The sequence below is a fragment of the Marmota marmota genome, unplaced genomic scaffold (genome assembly GCF_001458135.2).
Source record: "Marmota marmota marmota unplaced genomic scaffold, marMar, whole genome shotgun sequence".
Taxonomy (NCBI): domain Eukaryota; kingdom Metazoa; phylum Chordata; class Mammalia; order Rodentia; family Sciuridae; genus Marmota; species Marmota marmota.
In genome coordinates, this window is record NW_026000305.1 from 2,547,120 (window position 1) to 2,569,487 (window position 22,368).

Here is a 22,368-nt window from a genome sequence, read left to right on the forward strand (position 1 = left end):
GAACATAAAGAGGAAAATATTCATGGGTGGTGTAAATGGCCTGGTTTAGGGAGTCAAAATCAAAGGAGAGAGAGAAGAGGCATCCTCAAAGAAGGGTAGCCTTTCCTATAATGTTACAGTTAAATCAGGTGGAGGACACCATTGCACAAAAAAGGTCTGGCACAAGAGTGAACTAAATCTGAATAAGAAGAGAATCCCAGGTGAAGGGCAAACTGGTAAGGTGTGTGAGCCCAAGCAGGATTCAGAGAGTGCTCACATAGAATATCCTGATGTGGATACTCAGAACCCAAGTGAGATAAAGAAGTCATCTGTATCTCTGCAGAGGGGTGGCCTGGAGCAGAAACTCGGAGTTTGGATAGGATGTGGAGGATATACATGTTGGGTGAGTAAATGGTTGACTCAGAATGGATACTCAGAGTACCAAAAGGAAAAGATCAGTACCTTAAAGGGATAGGGGCTTGAATGCATAAATGGTAGATTGATTACTTATTCAAATGAATACATTAACTACAACTAAAGTCAGGTTTCCCCCTGCCAGAGAAAGACATTACAAATGTGAAAAGGGTAATTGAAGATTGTAGTTTTGTATTAAAATTGGAGTTATTGATGGGATCTCATGGTTTTCAATATATGATGATGTATATAGAAATAAATGTAGACATATTTGTATTTGTTCATATCTATCTATCTATCTATGTATATCATCTATCTATCCTTCTGTACATTAAATCTATACACAAAAGAGCCATATTTCAGTAGTTTTTAATCAATTTAAGGCCTACATTTTTTGCCTATAACAAACAATCTCCACTGAAAGGAATGATGATTCCTTGAGCACAAGGATGCTCTCTAGCACATGTCAATATGTCAACAATGGGGACATGTTGAAATAATAAGGAATCAGCTCTAAAGAGGATCACACTTATTAAATGAGGGACATTTTTGAATGTAAAATAATAATTATGTATTATAAATAATTGAGTACAATCAGAGACTATATGTCAATGCAAATATAAATGATGAAAAATTAAAAGTTCAATAAAAAAGAATACTTAAATAGGATAAATTGAGATTTTGTGTAATCTGATAGGATGCAATGAGAATATAACATATTGTGATATTCTTGCTGAAGATACATAGCTTAAATCTAATTATGAGGAAATATAAACAAACATTAAATTTAAAGACATTCTAACTCACAACATTTGGCTTGTAATCTTTAAAAGTCAAGATCATGAAACTCAAGAGAAGATGGAAGGACTATACTAGATATTCTGCTAAGTGAAATAAGCCAATACCCCAAAACCAAAGGCTGAATGTTCTCTCTGATATGCAGATGGTAACACACAATAAGGATGGGGGGAGGAAAGAATAAAAGGTCATTGGATTAGACAATGGGGAATGAAGGAAAGGGAGGGAGGATGGGAATAGGAAAGACAATATAATGAATCAGACATAACTTTCCTATGTTCATATATGAATGAATATCAATATAACTTCACATCATTTACAACCACCACATGAATGGGATCCTAATTAGAATAAGTTATACTTTATGTATGTATAATATATTAAAATATACTCTGCTTTAATGTATACCTAAAAAGAACAAATAAAAAATAAAAAAGAGATTGAAGAATCATGGCATTGGATTGCAATATGTGATTCTGAACTAGATCCTTCTGCCATAAAGGGCATCATTGAGACATTTAGTGTAACTTGAATAGGGCCTGCCAAATGTGTGATTTTGATGATTGTATTGTGGTTACATAAGTGAATATCCTTGTTTGTAGGAAATACATACTAAATTATTTAATGGTGGTGCTTAAATCTACAGTATCTATAGTTTTTTTCCTTAAGTATCCAATTGTTTCAAAATAAAATTAAAAACATGGATTTCTTTGTCCTATCCCCGTAGATTCTTATTTAGTATCAGGGTCTAGCCTTAAAAATTATCTTTTGATTACTTCTTCAAGAGATTTTGATGCATATCAAGTTGGGGGTCATTGTTAGAGATAAAACTCTTATATAACAAGTTAAACAAGAACAATAAATATAATTAGATTTCTTTTTATTTATTTATTTTTTATTTTTTTAAAGATTTTTTTTAAGAGAGAAAGAGAGAGGGAGAGAATTTTTAAATATTTATTTATTTATTTTTTTAGTTCTCGGCATACACAACATCTTTGTATGTGGTGCTGAGGATCGAACCCGGGCCGCATGCATGCCAGGCGAGTGCGCTACCGCTTGAGCCACATCCCCAGCCCCTAGATTTCTTTTTAATGGTTGTGTTATGTTACAATTCTCTAGAATTCTCACAGTAACAGATACTACATAATATTTGTCTGAGATTATTCTATGTTAAATCAATAAGGACTTAAACAGACCATTTTGTTTGTGTGAATGTTTCATTCATAGCTAGTTCTAGAGTTATTTCTTAAAATGTAGCAAAATGTTTATCAGTTATTGCCAAAATGGCTTTTCATGACCCCACTTATTATTTACTGCTCCCTAACTAGATTGTCAGTTCTGTGAATGTAGAAATGGGTTTGTTTTTACTACCACTGTATTCCCTACAGCCTACTTACAACAGTACAGACCACAGGGTTGGTGCTTAACAGTGTATTGAATAAAGTGACTGGCCACAGCTCTGTCTTCATCAAGTTTTTTTACCTTATTTTTCTTCTCAATGAAATTTTACTATTAAGATACTTATGTTCATTCATTCATTGATTGTATTAAGTTAATCCTATATAAAATGTTTAGCTTTTTAATCACAAAGTAATTAGAACCATTAGAATAAAATCGTGACTAGGGCTGAGGTTGTAGTTCAGTGGGAGAATACTTGCCTAGCATGTGTGAGACACTGGCTGGGTTCTATCCTTAGCACCACATGAAAATAAATAAATAATATAAAGGTATTCTGTCCATCTACAACTGCAAAAAAGAAAAAAAAATGTGACTAAGTTAATTTGGTTTGGCTTTATTCAACACCATTGTCTCACCAATATATTGAAGTTGGAATAAATTCTGATATGTATAATATATATTAGCATATATACATATATTAAGTAAATTACATACTCATTAAATATATTAATATTTTCTGATATCTATCCAATGAAAATGAGTAAACAGTGTTCTTCTGGAGTCATGTTAACAATAGCGGGATCTTTGAAATACTTGAAGTACTGCAAAAGGGGGAATTACTTAGAGGTTGTTGAACTGAGAAGAGACAACTTTAAATAAGATGTATCTAGAATCCTGGTATGTTTTTCAGAAATTGTAAGGTTGTATAATAGGTTTGATTTACACATAGCTATGTTTAACAAAGTTACCCAAGATTTAAAATAGTACCATCAAACTTCCTTGACATATTTTTAGTGACTACTGTTTTGTGGGGTGTGGCTTAAGTTTTGAAGCATTCAAGTGATTAACTCTATAATTATCTGCTTGGCTTTAAAATATCTGAATTAGGGATATTCCAATGGAAAATGTATTTAAAAGAAATAAAACCAGAAAACATTATATTTGAATGCAGATGACACCATTTATTGAAATATAGATTTACAAATGAAGTTTTAAAGCAAAAGACAAATTTGAATGCAGGAAGAGATATGTTACTTTCACTATTGTGCCAGATATATTTTTCAGCAGATTAATGTGTTAGAAAAAAAAGACCATTTTTAAATGTTTTTGCATTGCACCTTACACATCATTGTAATGTATCAGAAAAAAATATGACTAATGAGGATGACATAGTAACATTTACTTTCAATACATTTTATCAGACACAAAATATTAGCAAGGTAATTGGCAGAATCTGATAGAACAAAATGGCATCAGTCACAGTCAATATCACAATTTACTTGAACAGAAGAAGGAAGAGAAACAGCTAACACTTACATGTTACAAAACCTAGAGTACAAGTCTCAACATGGTACAAATACAAAGTAGGAAATACTTAGGAGAAACAACATTATCCAGGAGTTGAAACTTATTTTTAAATAAATAAGAGGGGGTAAATTGATTTTTATTTCTGTAGCATCAACCATTTCTGGTGTTTTAGTTAATAAGGTTTATATGTAAGAAAAGGGTTTAGTTTCTCATAAATACAAATTGGATTTTTGATAAAATTTCATATATAAATGAAAAATGTGAAACATTTATAGAAAACTGAAATTTTCAATCTTCAAATATGTAGGTTAAATGATCTTTCTGTTTTTATTCATAACTGATTCAGACACTAAAGTCAGTATTTGAAATTTCTTTCCCCCTTTTTCCTAACTTAGCAGGGTAAAGACTTAGAAATATGGATTTATATTATAGATGCAGTTGAAGTGGTATTGAAGTTGAATAATCAATTATGTGAATCATTCTCTAATAAAATAGAAAATAGACCTTTCATCATAGTTAAGGAAAAACATTATGGTGTCAAAATTGTCAATGATTAACTATAAGTGCTCCTGTGTATGTATATATTTATTTCCAAATCTCCATTTCTGTGTCTCATGTACATTTGTATGAATGTTCACATATATACACACTTACATAGAAAGATTAAAAAATGAAACTGCTTATAACACCACTGTGTATCCACAAAATACTATGGAAAAAAGTAACAGCTGCCTCATCAGGTGCAGAATTAATTTTAATTTTGATTTTTGAAAAACAGTTCTAAAAAACGTCTGGTGAATTTTGCTACAGAAATAAGACTGGTTTAGTAATTTAACTTTAAAATTTTTATAACCCCTCTGTAGTAGTCATCATTTGAAATTTAAGTTAGTAAGTTATTAAAATACCTGTTGTGAGACTTACAAGATAAGGATAATCTTATAGATTAAGCACCACCAATTTTATAGGCTAGTGCTGCAATATTCAACCCCTGAATAAAGAAAAACATCACATCAATCTACAACCACATTTTATTTAAGAATACAGTACAGGCCAAGGTATACATCACATATATATTAAAATATCACCTTGAATGGTATATTGTTTAAACACATCACTGTAGTAAATAAGACAGAGTCAACAATGGCCAGCAATTAATGACAATACACATTTTCAAAAACCAAATACAGCATCAGTGTAAAATGGAAAATGTTTCACAATACCAGTGTATTTTCTTACTGTCCTTGTTTCCTTTGATAATAGAATCAAGTTGTATCCTTCATTTTCAAAATGTGGAGTTTAAATTCATTATGAATACTAAAACCTTAAGCATTGCAATAGCTCTTGCTGATTTTTTGGAATCAGCGAAGAGATTTTTTTCTCCTGTTAAGACAGATTTGTTCTCTAGTCACTGGTGATAAACATAGCAAAAGAGAAATATGGAATTACTTGAAACATACCGAACATAGCTACAACAAACTGAAACATTTGGTTTGAGAGTTTGATGAGCATCTTAAAGGTTTGAGAATGTGTAATGTGTAGAGGTGTTTTTTTTTTTAACAAATTTTGACAATAATGGGCATTTTCAAATCAATAGTATTTCTTCATGAATTTTCTCTTCATCATGGAATTTAGAGTCCCTCTAAGTACTGCACATGTATTGACATTTATTCTTATTACATAGTACTGAAATATTAGTAATGAACTTTGGGCACTATTATTGTGCAACTTTAAAATTTTCAAATTTGTGTGTGTTTATTTTTGAGTGACTTAGATACACTAATGGAGGAATAATGAAAAGTAGCTAATATTATGATCTTCAAGATTTTGGGGCTTTGGGGAACAAATCAGTAATATTAACTGTTGAGAGTTCTAACACAGTTTAATATTAACTATAATTTAGAATGTCACTGCGTTTTTAAAGTGAGTTTTATTTTGAAGAAGACCTTTTATTTTACTCTAATATATGTATAAGAATAGAGAATTTGGTTTTAGGTGGACACTAGTTGCATAAGATGATGAAATCTACTATAGGTGAATCAGCTTTAAAAATAAACTCTTAAAATATTACTTTTTAATAGCAAAAATATGTTCTAGGTAAATTCACAAAGTGCATATTTTATCTTTTTTCATCAACATATTTTACAAATTAGATGAAGAAATTGGTGATATATATCTGTTCATTTATTCAGAGAGCTTAAAATGAGTATTTCTGTAAGTGAGAGATATTTTATAACTTATGAAAAAAAGGAAACATCTGGGTCTTTCAAAATCATTCACAAATTAAAATTTAAAAAAACTAAAACAGAAAGGGCTTGAAATCTTATACTATATGTCTTTGAAAAACCAGCATAAAACAGTCTATTTTTCCTATAAAGAATTCCTTTTGGGTATACACGGTATTCAGGTCCCTATATTTTGACAATCATTTTTATTTGGCTGCTTTAATATCATGCATGTTCCATTTTAGGACACTTGACATTATAGAAACTATACAACTTTTGAATTATTACTTTCATAAAACAGTTTAGGTATGAAATAGACATTTTAACTCCATTCATGGTCCTCACCTTAGTCTTTATTCCTTCCCAACCTTTGAAAGTCAAGATGAGAGAGAGATTGATTAGTATTGAAGTGAAGTTAAAGGATCAAAGTTGGGGTGAGACTTGGGAAAGGAGAGGTCAACTGTGGAGCGAGAGTTGGAATGAGTTTTAGGAATAGGCTTAGAGAGAGGATGGCAATAGGAAATGTGGTGGGTTTAATAATGGGGATAGAGTTTGAGTGTGGAATTGGATAGGAAGAAAAAGGTGAACAATGAGCTGAGGATAAAGGATAGGAAGAATACGCAGAATGAGATAGGGGTGGGGAAAGGTTTAGGGATAAAGTAAGGATGAGATGTGGGTGGTAGGGAGAAGAGGTGGGGTGGGGTAAAGGATGGAGTGAAGTAAGGTTGGATTGAGGAACTCATACAGGGGGTGAGAATTAGGGTATCAGGGATAGTATAAACTAGGGATATAAATGCTAAAGTTGAATTATATTAAGGTTTATTTGTTCATATTAGTAGATAATAAAATGACAAGTTTCAAAAGAGCAAAATTAAAAAATTGAATTCAAAATAATGGTTTAAGGAAATATAATTTACTTTAAAAGCTAGTTTGTTCTAATTTTTTCTTTTTTCCCCTTTCATACTCCACAAAATTGTCACTCACATTAGTGAGTTTCTCTGCTCTTGAAATATTTACTGAAAAGGCACATGTGCTTTATTCCCTATGATATATTAAAAGCACTTTGCTGTATTTTAAATTTCTACTTCTAAAATATATTGAAAACATAATTATGAAATGGAAATACTACATGCAATTAATGAAGTTTTCCTGATACTTAGAGTAAATAATGTACACTGTCTATTTTGTTTCATTTCTTAAACAATACCATTGTACATTCAGTTACTATTAGATAAATTATTAAAAGAAATTACTTTGCCTCTTTTTTGGATGAATTTTTCTATACTTGTATATTTTAATTTTATAGTGATTGCTGATATTGTGGTTTTCTGAAATAAATTAAGGTTTCACTACTTGTATAAGGCCTCAATTCTTCATTTTACTTTCTAATTATAGACAAATGGATCATTTCCAATATTTTTAAAATGTCTTCTATGAACTATTGAAGATTTTTTGTTCTAATGTACAGGTAATGGTTATATATGGATGTTATCTCAACTCAGAATGTTTAAAATAAATATTAATACTTTGGGAAATATTTTAACACTATGTTGATTAAAAGGGAGGTGGCAGGTACATTATTTGCATACCATAATTTTGTTGATTCTTAGAGTGGTGATTACTGTGATAATTTTCTCTGTAGCTCCTTCTTATTAATCTTTTAGCAAAATATTTTTCAATTAATTAATTTTTAAAGACTTAAGCAGAGATATATGTTATTTAGTAAGGAAAATGTTTTTATTCTTCTGCTAATTAACTTATGAATTAAAAAATACTTGGTCTTGTTTGAATGCACATTGTACAATTTAATTTAAAGTGGAAGTCATTTAACACAATCAAGGGATTGGATATGAAAAATCTGTACATTTAGAATTCATCTCTTATTCCCACTGGACAGGGCACAATTTTCTAGTGCCTTAGAAGGAAAAGATCTAATTATGGTAATTACACAGTAACTTTTTGTTTTCTGATTTACCTTTCTTAGTTGTACAGTACAATGTCAGGAATAACTTCAGATTCTTTCTCCTACCTTATGCCACTATCAGTTTTTAGTAAGTAGTTTTCTTCTTATTTTAAATGGTATATATTAGAATGTAGAACTATTAGACATAGATGGGCTTAATCTATATTTCATTTGGTAGGAACAATTGAGTTAGAAACTGTTTATCATTTTATATCTTCAATACTTGCCTTCAAATTTGCAATTTTAACATTTTTTTCTTGAAAACCTCAGGTTCAATTCACATGAACTTTGTGACAAAATTCACTAAACATAATCAATATAATTGATTTTTTACTTTAATCTCTTTTCTGAAGAATTATGATGATTGTTGAGTGATTTTTGATAATTCACTTGACATAGAGAACCCTAAGACATGGTACCATCTTTGAAGAGAAATAATGTGTCACTGAAGTTCTGAACTATTAACATTTAGCAGAATAACACCAATGCTATAAGTAACTTTCTTTACAAGATTGAGCATTATTTTCTTATACCATCTTTATATTTGACTATTTACTTAATAGTTTCATTAAATTTCTTAAAATTTTACAAAGAAGCAGCTGGCCATTTTATATGTATTTTTATATATAAATTTTAAGCCACTAAACACAATACCCAAAATTAATACAGATCACAAAACATGAGGAATAACACTCACATAGCAGGGTTTTGTTATTGTTAATGATGGTGGTGGTGTTTTAGTGACCATCTTCAATTATATATCACTATTATATATAATTGAGAAAAAATTTGTTTGCTGTGTTTCTTTTCACTTCTTTTTTGGTAAATATTAGTTCTTGCTAAGTTATCTCTCAATTTCCACCTACTTTAAAACTTTTGCACTCAAAAAGTGGTTCACTTTGAAGGTTAGGATGCAATATATAGTTCTTTTTCAGAAAGTCTGTGTGACAAGAGATCATATAGAGTACACTATCTGGTACACAAGGTGAGCTGTCAGTTGGTTTTTTTCTCAGTGAGGCATTGGCTACTGCCAATGTAACTGAAGTATGGCAGACTGTATCCTTCCATTATTTTTGTGGACTTGCCACCCCATGCCAGATTCAGTTGACTCAAGCCTGAAATGGGTTGGTAAGAAGTAGGAGAAAGAAATCTCACTATTTTTCCTTTATTTCTGAGGCCAAAGCCCTGGTTCAGTAAGCAGAAGCTGAACCAGAGGAGTGAAGAGAGGGAAGCTAGCCAGCCTCTTTACCTCCTTCCTCAGAGGCCAAATAGATCCTGTGAATAGGCAAGTGTTTGCCCTTAGACCACAGATTACCACCCCTTGCACTATGTGTTAAGGCACATAATAAGGGGTTAGGTGGTAACTTATTTAAATTGCCCTTTGTTATATAAAAACAACAGCTACCATTATTCAGGAAAGTTGAAAATTTAGATGTACAAATTTAATAGTGACCCATATGCCCTAAAACTTTTCAGAAAATTGATGCAAGTCTGAATATAAATGAGATTATTTCCCCATGTAATTGATGAGTTAATCTCATCAACTTTCAGTCACAATTTATCTATCTTAAAAGATTTATGAAATAAACATTTTTGTAAACTGTATTTTGTAGTTAAATAGGTTGTGTGATTTTAATAATATGCTGATCATCTGGGCCATTGAAAAGTTTTCCTTTTTTGAGAAGGGCATCTTATTCAGTAATTTTGTAAAATGTTTCAAAGAATTTTCCCTTCTACCCTGTATCTTCCAATATCAGACTAATTAAACAATTATTTTTCAGAGGAAAATATTGTTTTAGCATGCACTATTTTAGGCATCCTGTGGTGCTGTTAGTGTTGTCTTAGCCATAATATTTACATCACAGCCACATACACTATTTACAGTTCTACAGTTTGTCTCCTTGTATTTTTAAGGCTTTCAGTAAATATTTACAATTTCGTTAGATGTATGCCATAAAATAAATACTCAAATAATCTTGTTGGTGAACTTTTTCAGAGGTCCTATCTGGATATTTCACAGAACCTCTGGTTCCTTAGCTTCAAGTCAATCAATTTTTTTGGACTTAAGCTGGAAACATCCAGATAAATGTTAATAACTAGGAGATCTCTTTCATTTACCCATCAAAACAACCAAGAAGAGCTGAAGTTACAATAAATATGAGTTGTACAATATTATCTGGAGATTAGTTGATATTTTGTTTGGTGATATATAAGACATTGTATTTCTTTACAAAGTAGAAATTTCGGCTTAAGGAAGTAAGCATATATACTCCTCCATGACACATTCCCCCAGCCAATTATGCCACAAATAATTGAAGGTTGCAATTAAGAATAAATTAGTAAATTAATTCCAATTTAGTTCCAAAAATTCTGATAAAGACTAACATAATAAGCATATTTATATATTCATTTATGTATTCTAAATTTAGATGTCCCTTTTATTATTTTGGTTTGTCAGATTTGGTACTTATGCTTTGATGTTAAATATCTTGGTGTGTTTCTTTAACTATTAGGACTACTTTGTATTGTGTCCTTTCTTATAATCTGTGTTCACCTATCTTTGAGAGCTCAGTAAGTAGAGAGGATACAGAACGTCTGGAAGTTCCAGCATTATGCCTGAGATTGACAACATTATCCGTGGAAACCCCAACACCACTATACCAGGGAACTCCACCACTGCCTGAAGGAATTTCAGGATTACATGTGGGGACACCAGCATTGCCCCTGAGAACTTCAGAATTATCTGTGGGTACTCCAACATTAACCATGACATTCTTATTGGGAAGTCTAACATTGCCCTTGGGAAATCCAGTATTATCTTCAGGAATTCCAATTTTGTCCCACATTGTAGAAGAATACTCAAAGCTTGGATTGATAGGAGGATGTTCTCCAGAACCTGAAAAAATGGCCTTTTGCCAAGCTTCTTCAATGCTGTCTCTTTCCTTTGCATTTTCTAAAACACAAAATCAAAAATTATTTTTAAATATTGAAGATTTACTTCTCTTTTGAGAATAAACTTTGAATTAGAATGACAGATAAATATTTCCATAGTTGATGCCAATACAATCACCTTAGAAATTTAAAATCACATGGCAATATTACCATAGTACATGACATTTTATTTAGGAAAATATCTTGATAAACTGTTTTGGGGGTAAAAGATAAACAGAGAAAAAACTCAATGGGCTAGAGAGCTTGCACAATGAATTGGACATTTGGATTAGTGGAAAGTAGAGAAAGGGAGAGAGGGGCTGAGCAACATTATGGTAGGAGGGGAGCTTGCTAAAGGATATTAACCAATAAGAAATTACAGTGGTGGGTGGTTAAAGGACATTTAGGAACAAAGATGATTAGTATGAGTTTTTATTTCTTTTGAATATTGGAAATTAATACCATCAAGTACTCAGTGGAAACATGAAAACAGAGAACAGGAAGCCAGGAATATTTAGAACTCTTGAGGAACGCACTGAATGTGAGATTGAGGTTGAGCCAAATTTATGAACATTTTTGAGAATGATGTGATCTGAGTTGACTTTAGGTTTTATTTTAATTTCAAACTCTGATTGTCCTAAATATGTGTAGAAAAACCCCCAAATTTCAGATTGGGCCAAATTATAATTTCAAGACAATGTTTGTGTCAGATTTCAGATTCTTCTCTGAAACTACTTTCAATGGTTTGGTAGAGCTATTACTAAGGAAAATTTCTAGTTGATAACATAGTTTTGATTAAGTTATGGGAGCAGGTTTCTAACATGAATTAGAAAGCAAAATTCCTAAAACTATTTATTATCCTCAGTAGCATTTTTGTATATTGTTTAAATAGCTGCAATGATAAAGACAAAGATATTACTCTAGTGTTATTAGCAAATTTCTAAGACTTTAAAATACATTAAAAGTTATTTCATTAATTATTACATTTAAGCAGGGATAGGCTGTAATATTAACGGTTCATTTGTCAATTCATACTATCTCGTAAATAGAGTGCTCACATAGAAGAAATAAAAAGTTGTTGATTTATTTCTTAACCAGAAGGATCATGCCCATTATTCAATTCATTTTCTAAATCTAAGCCCCTATTTAGTTACTGGGTAATGGATGTGTTAGGGGGTAAAATTATTTTCTATTCTATTGGTTAAAACTATGTCTGAGTGAGGACTAGTCATATTCTCAAGAATACCCACTAGGAGAAAGTGATTTTTAAAAGATAAAAGGCATTTCAAATTTCTGAAGTCATAACAAATCTATATTTTTCCATGATCATTAAATGGTGCATGATTGAATTTTTCCAACTTAAAGTCAGATTCTAAGCACCAAATAAAAGGCTTAAAATTATAGGGTAGTCACCATTCTTTCAGAAAAAGCTAATGCTTTGGGAATAGCAAGAAATAATTTTCCAGGTAGTGAATTTGAAAATAAATTTACTGATGAAATCTACTTACGTAATGTACAAACCTAGTTTTAGCAAGTTCAAAAAACTTACCTCCTGTAAGCAAATTATGATCACTTGGGAAGAAGAAGTGTTTCTCCTCTGGATTTAATGCTAACTCAGGTACATTTAGTTTTTGGCTCCTGCCATCACTGTATCGCGGCAAGCTGTGACTGCACTGCCGCTGGAGCTTAGGTCGCTGGGGCAGCAATGGAAAAGGGTCTTGCAAAGGTTGGAAATAAGGATCCATGGGTGGAGTGGTTGCTTGATTCTCCTCCTCTGGTGCTAGCTGGAGGTCATCAATCTCTCTGTCTTCTTCTGTAGGAGTAGTTTGGAGAATGTGAAGCCCTTCACTGTTCAGTGGTGCTTCTAAGAGCTCTGCCCAGGAACGCCTGAAGATAGACCTCTCTCTAAGAGGATTCATGCTTCTTGCTACTTCCAGATCATCACTTCCTGGGGACTCTGCATTTTCTGGAGATTCCAGCCACAGATTTCTTGGGGTTCGTGGGCAACTGTATTCTGAGGATGGTGAACATTTACTTATTAAAGCCTCCAGGTGTATAAGCCCAGTGAATTTCAAAGTTGGAATTTCTGTATCATCTAGCTCCTCCTTTCCAGGCACACCAGCAACAAGTATTGCGGTGCCTTTCCCCCTTTCCTGTGGACTGGCAATTCCTGTAACGTCTAAGCGTTGAGATTCTGGGACCCCTGGAGATTTAACTGGAATTTTCTCTAGGCGAAGAAGCCCTGAAGTTTTTGGTCTTACAAGGGCAGTGCTCTCTACCTCTTTAGTTAGTGGGGGGCTGGTGACCATCACCACTTGACTGATAATCCCCAGGTCCCTCTGATGGATACCTTCTCCTTCGTGTTGACGGGAGGCCATAGTTGATTTATCTTGTTTTTGTCTTCTGGCCTTTTCCCGAATTTCCGCATCAAAAGGTCGAAAATAGATGAATTCATCAGAAACATTTTGAGTGCGTCTATATTGAAAGTTTGGATTCACAGAAACAATCTGAAAGAAAAGTCAATTTCAAAGGCACCATTTATTGCATTACACTAATATTTAATATTCTTGTCTTGGTTTTGGTATATTTTATTTGATCAGTAGTTCTAGCATAGCACTAATATAGACAATATAGACATACTTGAATTCCTTCAAATTAATTGAGAAATATAAGCATCCCCAAGAGTATTACTTTTTTTCTTTAAGAGATATATTTGTCTAGTGTTTCCAAAGTATAGTTTCCATAACCTCACCAAAGTCTCCACACACACCCCCACCCCCTGAATACACATGACCCTATGGCCAATAATTTGGAAAATAACATCTATTTTAATTCTCTCTTAAAAGTTTCATAATATATAGGAGTCAATTATAGGCTATGATAATCTTTTTATTAGTCATATTAACCATATATTTTATTTGATTCATTTTTTAAAATTTTTTATTGTTGGTTGTTCAAAACATTACATAGTTCTTGATATATCATATTTCACACTTTGATTCAAGTGGGTTATGAGCTCCCATTTTTACCCCATATACAGATTGCAGAATCACATCAGTTACACATCCATTGATTTACATATTGCCATACTAGTGTCTGTTGTGTTCTGCTGCCTTTCCTATCCTCTACTATCCCCCCTCCCCTCTTCTCTCTCTGCCCCCTCTACTGTCATTCATTTGTCCCCCTTGTATTATTTTTCCCTTTCCCCTCACTTCCTCTTGTATGTACTTTTGTATAACCCTGAGGGTCTCCTTCCATTTCCATGCAATTTCCCTTCTCTCTCCCTTTCCCTCCCACCTCTCATCCCTGTTTAATGTTAATCTTCTTCTCATGCTCTTCGTCCCTACTCTGTTCTTAGTTACTCTCCTTATATCAAAGAAGACATTTGGCATTTGTTTTTTAGGGATTGGCTAGCTTCACTTAGCATAATCTGCTCTAATGCCATCCATTTCCCTGCAAATTCTATGATTTTGTCATTTTTTAATGCAGAGTAATACTCCATTGTGTATAAATGCCACATTTTTTTTATCCATTCGTCTATTGAAGGGCATCTAGGTTGGTTCCACAGTCTTGCTATTGTGAATTGTGCTGCTATGAACATCGATGTAGCAGTGTCCCTGTAGCATGCTCTTTTTAGGTCTTTAGGGAATAGACCGAGAAGGGGAATAGCTGGGTCAAATGGTGGCTCCATTCCCAGCTTTCCAAGAAATCTCCATACTGCTTTCCAAATTGGCTGCACCAATTTGCAGTCCCACCAGCAATGTACAAGTGTACCCTTTTCCCCACATCCTCGCCAGCACTTGTTGTTGTTTGACTTCATAATGGCTGCCAATCTTACTGGAGTGAGATGGTATCTTAGGGTGGTTTTGATTTGCATTTCTCTGACTGCTAGAGATGGTGAGCATTTTTTCATGTACTTGTTGATTGATTGTATGTCCTCCTCTGAGAAGTGTCTGTTCAGGTCCTTGGCCCATACAGGAAGAGGAAATGGAAAATAACTATTTGATTCATTTTAATGATTTGACATCTGTGGCTTTTCTGACCTAGGAGGAACTGCCTCTTTGAGGATTATACACTTCTAGAGATTATAAACAGCTTGCATGTGAGCACACCTTTAAAATAAAAACCAACCAATCCAGAGTACATACAAATACCTCACATTCCAGCCACCATCTATTTGCCCTGATAACTCCAGGGTCAGGCTCCAGAAAACCAAAGACAGTACCTATACCCCAGAACTCAATGAAATTATTCATACTGTCCTACTTGCCTTGCCTGATATCACCAATTTTGGTGCTTTCCCATGTGCTCTTCTGTATGCCCTGGTGGCATAGCATGCTGCCTTCTCTTGGGATGTGTTTGTATAAGAAACTGTATTTTTCAATGGCAGTTATTTCCTGACATTAAAATATTCACATACCATAACCAACTTTTAAAACTATGTATTTCAGATATACTTAAGTGATTTTTAGTATATTCACAGAGTTTTACAATCATCACTACCTTTTCTGAAATTCATTAATCCTCCCCCCCCCAAAAAAAAAAATCCCAGGACATCAGCAAAAAAAGACCCATGAACATTCTTTTCTTCATAAAACAATGAGAAAACTGGCAAATAAAGGCATAATTAATTCTTTCAGATCTCTAGAAATTATCCCAAGTTCTGCAGCTATGGGGTTATTCATTCAACAAACAGCTGAATTTTAGAAATAATAGTGAATTTTTTTGTCCTTTAATTGGCTCTATTGCCATGGCTCTCCTTTCCAGTTATGCAATAGCTTTTGAAACCTGCAACCTAGTGAAAATCAGGGGCCTAGCAGCCATTGAAGGAGGTAGAAGGGGGTTGAAGCTCCTTCAAAGATTCATTCCCAGAGAATTATCATTTATTAACATGCCTAGCAATCACTTATCTACTTTTTGTCTCAATAGATTTGAATATTTTGGACACTGCCTATAAATAGAATTATAAAATATATGGCCTTTTGTATGATATAGCATAATATTTCCAAGGTCCATTTATATTATGGCATCTATTGGTACTTCATTCATTTTCATGGTCAAAAAGTATCCTAATATATGGATATGCTTCATTCTGTTTATTCATTAATTAGCTGATGGAAATTTGGGTTGTTTCCACATTTTTACTCTTAGAAGAAGAATGCTGCTTTGAATATTCATGTCTAAGTCTGTGCATGTTTTCATTTCTCTTAGGCATATACCCTAAGAGTGAAATTACTAGATCTGATTGTAACTATATTTAACGCCAGAGCATTTCTCAAAGTGGCTGCACCATTTTACATTCCTAAGAAATGTTAAGATTGTATTTTACTATTTTTTCCAAATATAGTTTAATACAAACAACTACATAGACCACTTATATTGTCTTAGCATCATTTTATGGATGCATTCTTGGGGTTAGTCTGTTGTAATCAAATAGACAAATACCTCCCATGGTCACCCCCAAAATAATAAAAATAGGGAACTACTAAATAGACATTTGTTTTCTTCTAAAATATTTAACGGTGAAATGCAAAAGAGTTGAAAGAGAGTTTTATGGGAACCTACACTCATCTTCCACTTGGAAACACAACATGAAATGAGTAATTATTAGCCTTAAGTTTTCAATGTTATGCTGTTGCTTTATTCACTTTTTCTTTGGTTTGGATAAAAGGATAGTATGATGAGATTCATGGGAAAAAATTGAAAAATAGTAGCTTTTAGAAACAAATGTAAGCAGTACATAGTGGATGTTTGTAATTTTACTATAGCTTTTTCTAAGCTTTGTATTTATGCCCTTTCAAAATGAGAAGTGGAAAAAAACCCTACCCAAATCTGTAAATAAATTCCTAAGATTTTATGAATTAATCTTAAAATATTATTTGAATATTTGAATAAGAATCTTATTTCTTAAAGTAACATTTCTTCAGTGCAATTTATGTTGATGCCCTCCTTTTTACTGTTCGAAGAAAGAAAAATTTACACATGTTAATACCAACTTAGCATACAAGATTCAATCACACCAGCTAATAAATAAAGTAAATGGGAGGAACATTATTGTCCTCCCTCTCTTGCTATATTCTGATTGTACTATTCTATTTTATGGAAGTAGTATTCATATTTCACACTAAGAATTTTTTATACAGAAATTGTCTTATACCATGAATGCACGTTTTATTGCTGAATGCAATTTGGTGTGTGGGGGGTACCAGACATTGAACCCAGGGGCACTTAACCACTGAACCACATTCCCAGCTTGTTGTTGTTATTTTTTTATTTTTTATTTTGACACAGGGCCTTGATAAGCTGCTTAGGACCTTGCTTAATTGCTGAGGCTGGGTTTGAACTTGTGATCCTCCTGCCTCAGCTTCCCAAGCTGCTGGAATTTCAGGCATGTGCCACTGTAACTGGCTGAATGAATTTTAAATAACAAAAAATCTGATATTTTTGCATGTGGTTGTTGCTGAGCAATTTTAAAATTATAGTACTTACAGTAGTTGCTTCATGGCAGTTGTCACACCAAATCACAGGGAAATCTCTCTTCAAGGCCAAAACACATTTTGCATAAATCATAGCACCTATACGTCTGTATTCTGTAAGAAATATATATGATAGAGTTTGAACAGAGTGATGACAGATAGAAAGAGGAATGTTTTTCTTCTTTTCTTCCCTGTGAGCACATAACAGTCTACCCAAGGATGACAGTGGCTGACATTTTGAACTAGTATGGAAATTTTGGTTACATAGATAGTGCTAATGATGTATCTAGGATTTGGCTAAATAAGCATATACAGACACTCCTTTCTGAGGCATACAATAAACTACTAACTTTAAGATAACTGAAATTGAGCTCAACTATGGAAATAGTGGTTAATGTAGTATGCAGAATCTGTGCTTTCCCTCTCTTCATTACTCTATGTATGTGGACCTCTGTGCATTGCTGGAATATTTCACTGAATAATTGGTTATCTGGAATAGCTCCTTTTAATTTATTTATTATATGTTCTTTTTAGATCAATAGCTCCTTTTAAATAATTTTTCTTGTTAACTTAGTCATACTGTAACTCTGTCTTAACTCTACAATAAAGTTGTAGTATGTTTTTTGATCACTAAATATTGGTATTTGGTAGTTAATTTATGCTTTCTTTTAGATGGATATACAAATTAATAAAAATGTATGTGTAATGCTACTGGATAAGCCTTTTCCCCTTTGAAAACAAAAGGTTAGGGTAAGCCTTTACTATCCACATTAGCTTACATGAAAGATTTTTAAAGATTATTGACAATAATGAATACTTGAGATGGAGAATATTTTGAATAATAACTACATGTCCTTGATCTCAAAATCACTCTATACTTGATTCTTCTGTCAGTGAAAGTGAACAAGTGATATTTATTGCTTTATAAGGGTAAAGAGTAATCCTAAGAATACATAAATTTGGTTAATCTAATCATGATTTTTATCCTTCAAAATTTCTTTGTCTAGAAATTAGAAAATATTTATATGCAGAATTGCATAGGGGCACAGGGATATATGTTCCACTCTATTTATGATTGTGAAATCTCTTGGTGAATAGGCTAGAAATTGTTTGCACTTTGAATTATGTAGTGAGAGATTCAAGAAGTAAAGTAAGTGATAAGCATACAAAAAAGGAACAATGTCCATGAAAAATATCTCACTGATGAGTTTATATTTAAATCATGTTTCTGAATTTTCTAAACTGTGCAAATATTTGGTAGTTTGAAATCCTTACCTGCATTAGCAGCTGCATCTCCAAAGGAGGAACCATATGCTAACTGTAACATCTGGCCAATCCAACTGAAAAAAATCCAAAGAAGAAAAAAGGAAATAGTTAATAATAACAGTCAATCAATATTGAGTGACTTGATATGCAAGATACTTTCTCATTTAATGTATAAATCATAAGAGGTAGGAAATATTATTATTCCCATTTAACAGATAAGAAAACTGAGAGTCAGAGAGGTTAAATAATATTCATGAGTTCAAACTGCTAGTAAGTGCCAATGCTTATAATCTGGGCAGTGTAACTCCAGAGCCCACAATCTACAACATACAATTTCTAAATATCATTAGAGGTACATTAAAATTCAAAGTGATAAAGCATTAGCATCAAATGCCAAAAAGTTCCATAGATAATACTTTACTTTAGGGTGAAATTTTAAATAAATAATAGAGTAATAACAAGAATGAAAAGAAAATGAAGATCATCATTTGAGGCCTGTAACAATTGTACAAGAACCTTCTCTAAACATGATATCAAAGAAAGCTACATCATTGGTGGTTGCACACTTTCTAAGCTCTCCATATCACCGACTTTAGAAAGCTAAATACTAATAGTCAATTTCAGAGGTAAACCAATCTGTAGTTCAGCTGATTTCTCAACCCAGACCCTAAAGGTAGGAGGTCCTAGAATAATATATACTAAATTCTGAAAGAAAATGGATGCCAACAAAGAATAATATAACCAGAAAAATTAAGCTTCAGATTTGATGATGAAATAAAAACTTTCCATGATAAATAAAAGTTAAAAGAATTCATAATTAAAAACCCTGCACTATAAAATATAAAATATTTCATGAAGAAGAAGTAAAAAATAAAATTGAGGGGTAGGGTTGTAGCTCAGTGATAGAGCACTTGCCAAGCATGTGTGAGGCCCTGGATTCGATCCTCAGTACCACATGTAAATAAATAAATAAATAAAATAAAGGTATTGTGTCCATCTACAACAAAAGTATTTTAAAAATTAAAAGAAAATTGAAAACCAGGAAAGGGAGGAACTACACTAGAAGAATATTCAATCAAAGGAGAAACCAATACAAATTAAAAACCAAAAATAAATCAAAATGACAAGGAATAAAAATCATTTCTCAATAACAGCACTGAATGTAAATGACCTAATATCATCCATCAAAAGGCATAGGCTGACAGATTTGATTAAAAACAAGACCCAACAAGTCTCTTCAAGAGACTCACCTCATAGGCAAAGACATCTACACATTGAAGGTAAAAGGATGGGAAAAACATACAGTTCACATGGATCTCGTACACAAGCAGGGGTTTCTATCCTGATATCAGATAAAATGGACTTTGAGCCAAAGTTAATCAGAAGGGAAAAGGAAGGACATTTCACAGTGCTTAAAAATTACACAACAAGAAATAATAATCTTAAATACTTATGCCCCAACAATGGAGCATCTATGTATATCAAACCAACCCTTCTCAATATCAAGAATCAACTAGACCACAACACAAAATAATACTGGGTGACTCTCACATCACTAGATCTTCCAAACAAACAAACAAACAAAAACTAAACAAAGAAGCAAAAGAACTAAAAAATACATTCAATAATTTAAACTTAATAGACATATACAGAATATTTCATCCATCAATGACTGAATACATTTTCGTCTCAGCAGTAATGAATCATTTTCTAAAATAGACCATATCTTAGGCCACAATGCAACTCTCAGCAAATACAAAAACAATAGAGATAATACCTTGCATTCTATCACATCATAATGAAATTAAGTTAGAAATCAATGATAAAATAAAAAATAGAAGCTACTCCAAAATCTGGAGACCAAATAATACACTATTGAATAATCAATGGATAGCAGAATAAATTAAGAATAAAATAAAATAAATAATTAGAAGTAAATGAGAATAGCAAAACAACATATCAAAATCCCTGAGACACCATGAAGTCAGTTCAAAGAGGAGAGTTCATAGCATTAAGTATATTCATTTATAGAAGAGAAAAATACCACATAAATAATCTAATATTATATCCCTAGAACAAGAAGAACAAATCAACAAAAAAAGCAATAGAAGACAGGAAATAATTAAAGTTAGAGTTAAAATCAATGAAATTGAAAACAAAAAGTTTAAAAATCAACAAAAGTAAAAGTTGGGGCTTTGAAAAAATAAATAAAATTGTTGAATTTTATTTTGATCCTTGTCATTTTGAACTTCTCCACATGTCCTGTTTAGACATCCCTTAGCCAAGCTAACCAACAAAAAGAGGGGGGAAAAACCTTCAATTGCTAAAATTAATTATGAAAAAGGAGATATCAGCATGGACACTACTGAAATACAGAGGATAATCAGCAACCATCCTTTATGGCCCAACTTTCAAGGTGAAGTAGAACCATCAAGTGATGGAGTCTATAGGCCAGATCCAGTTATAATTTCCTATTCCCAAAGAGCATAAGTAATGGCACTAAATATCATGTTAAGTGCTTAGTAAACTGAAAGTACTAATTTTACATTGGATTCTTTGTTGTATAGATAATTAATCAGTTTTTACAAGGCAAAAACTATGTCTTTTGATGTCTAGGATTGAAACTTTCCTCCAAATCAGTTCCATTATTCTGTTTCTGAAAATGTTGACAACAGAATAAGACCATTCCTTTCTCCCCTTTTCCAAATAAAATTTTTAACATTTCATTATTTATTTTATTGAAATTTAGAAACTGGTGGGTGGAGACTAACAGACCAAGATCATAGTGACCAGTTTGAATAAAACAGAACATTGCATATTCTAATCAGAAATAGTGTTATCATCTGGTATTGTCATTTTTATCTTCTCCACATGTTCTGCTTAGACTTCACTGTCTAGCCCCAAATATTTACTATTGTGTGGGTTTATTTTTTTGTGTTAAAAATAGAGTATTTGTGGGGCTGGGGTTGTGGTTCAGTGGTAGAGTGCTCGCCTAGCACATGTGAGGCCCTGGGGTGTATCCTCAGCACCACATAAAAATAAATTTTAAAAAAGGTATAAAAAATACAGTATTTGAAGCAAAATAACAGACAATATAATTAGTAACTATGATGGAACTGTAACAGGAAAATCATACTATGAGATCATTTATTCTAAAAATTCTGGTTATTTTTATTGATGACCTATATTGATTATTTAAAGATTCATATTGCATATTTTTATTCTTTTTAGTTGTAGTTGTACATAGTACCTTTATTTTTATGTGGTGCTGAGGATCAAACCCAGTGCCTCATGCATGCTAGATGAGTATTCTACCCCTGAGCTACAACCCCACCACCCCCATATTGGATCCTTTTTTTTTTTAATTTTTATTGTTGGTTGTTCAAAACATTACATAGTTCTTGATTATCATATTTCACACTTTGATTCAAGGGGGTTATGAACTCCCATTTTTACCCCGTATACAGATTACAGAATCACATCAGTTACACATCCATTGATTTACATATTGCCATACTAGTGTCTGTTGTATTCTGCTGCCTTTCCTATCCTCTACTATCCCCCTCCCCTTTTCTTTCTCTTTTCTTTTTTTTTTTCTCTCTCTCTTTTTTCT

At 32.5% G+C, this 22,368-nt stretch overlaps 1 protein-coding gene across 1 annotated transcript; it reads right to left on the reverse strand.

Annotated features, from left to right (window-relative positions):
- Positions 1–10,619: 10,619 nt before the first annotated feature.
- Positions 10,620–13,536, reverse strand: LOC107156038. The gene is made up of 2 exons (XM_015502096.2): positions 12,563–13,536; positions 10,620–11,035 (listed from the first exon to the last, which is right to left on the reverse strand). Exons 1-2 carry the CDS (start codon positions 13,389–13,391, stop codon positions 10,620–10,622), a joined length of 1,245 nt encoding a protein of 414 aa, XP_015357582.2. The 5' UTR covers positions 13,392–13,536.
- Between the last annotated feature and the right edge of the window lie 8,832 nt (positions 13,537–22,368).

Bases quoted from the DNA above. Each gene is read 5' to 3' on its own strand.
- LOC107156038 (XM_015502096.2), bottom strand. From the start codon at position 13,391: ATGGCCTCCCGTCAACACGAAGGAGAAGGTATCCATCAGAGGGACCTG. The intron at 11,036-12,562 runs GTAAGTTTTTTG...TTTGTGTTTTAG, and splicing joins TCATAATTTGCTTACAGGAG to AAAATGCAAAGGAAAGAGAC.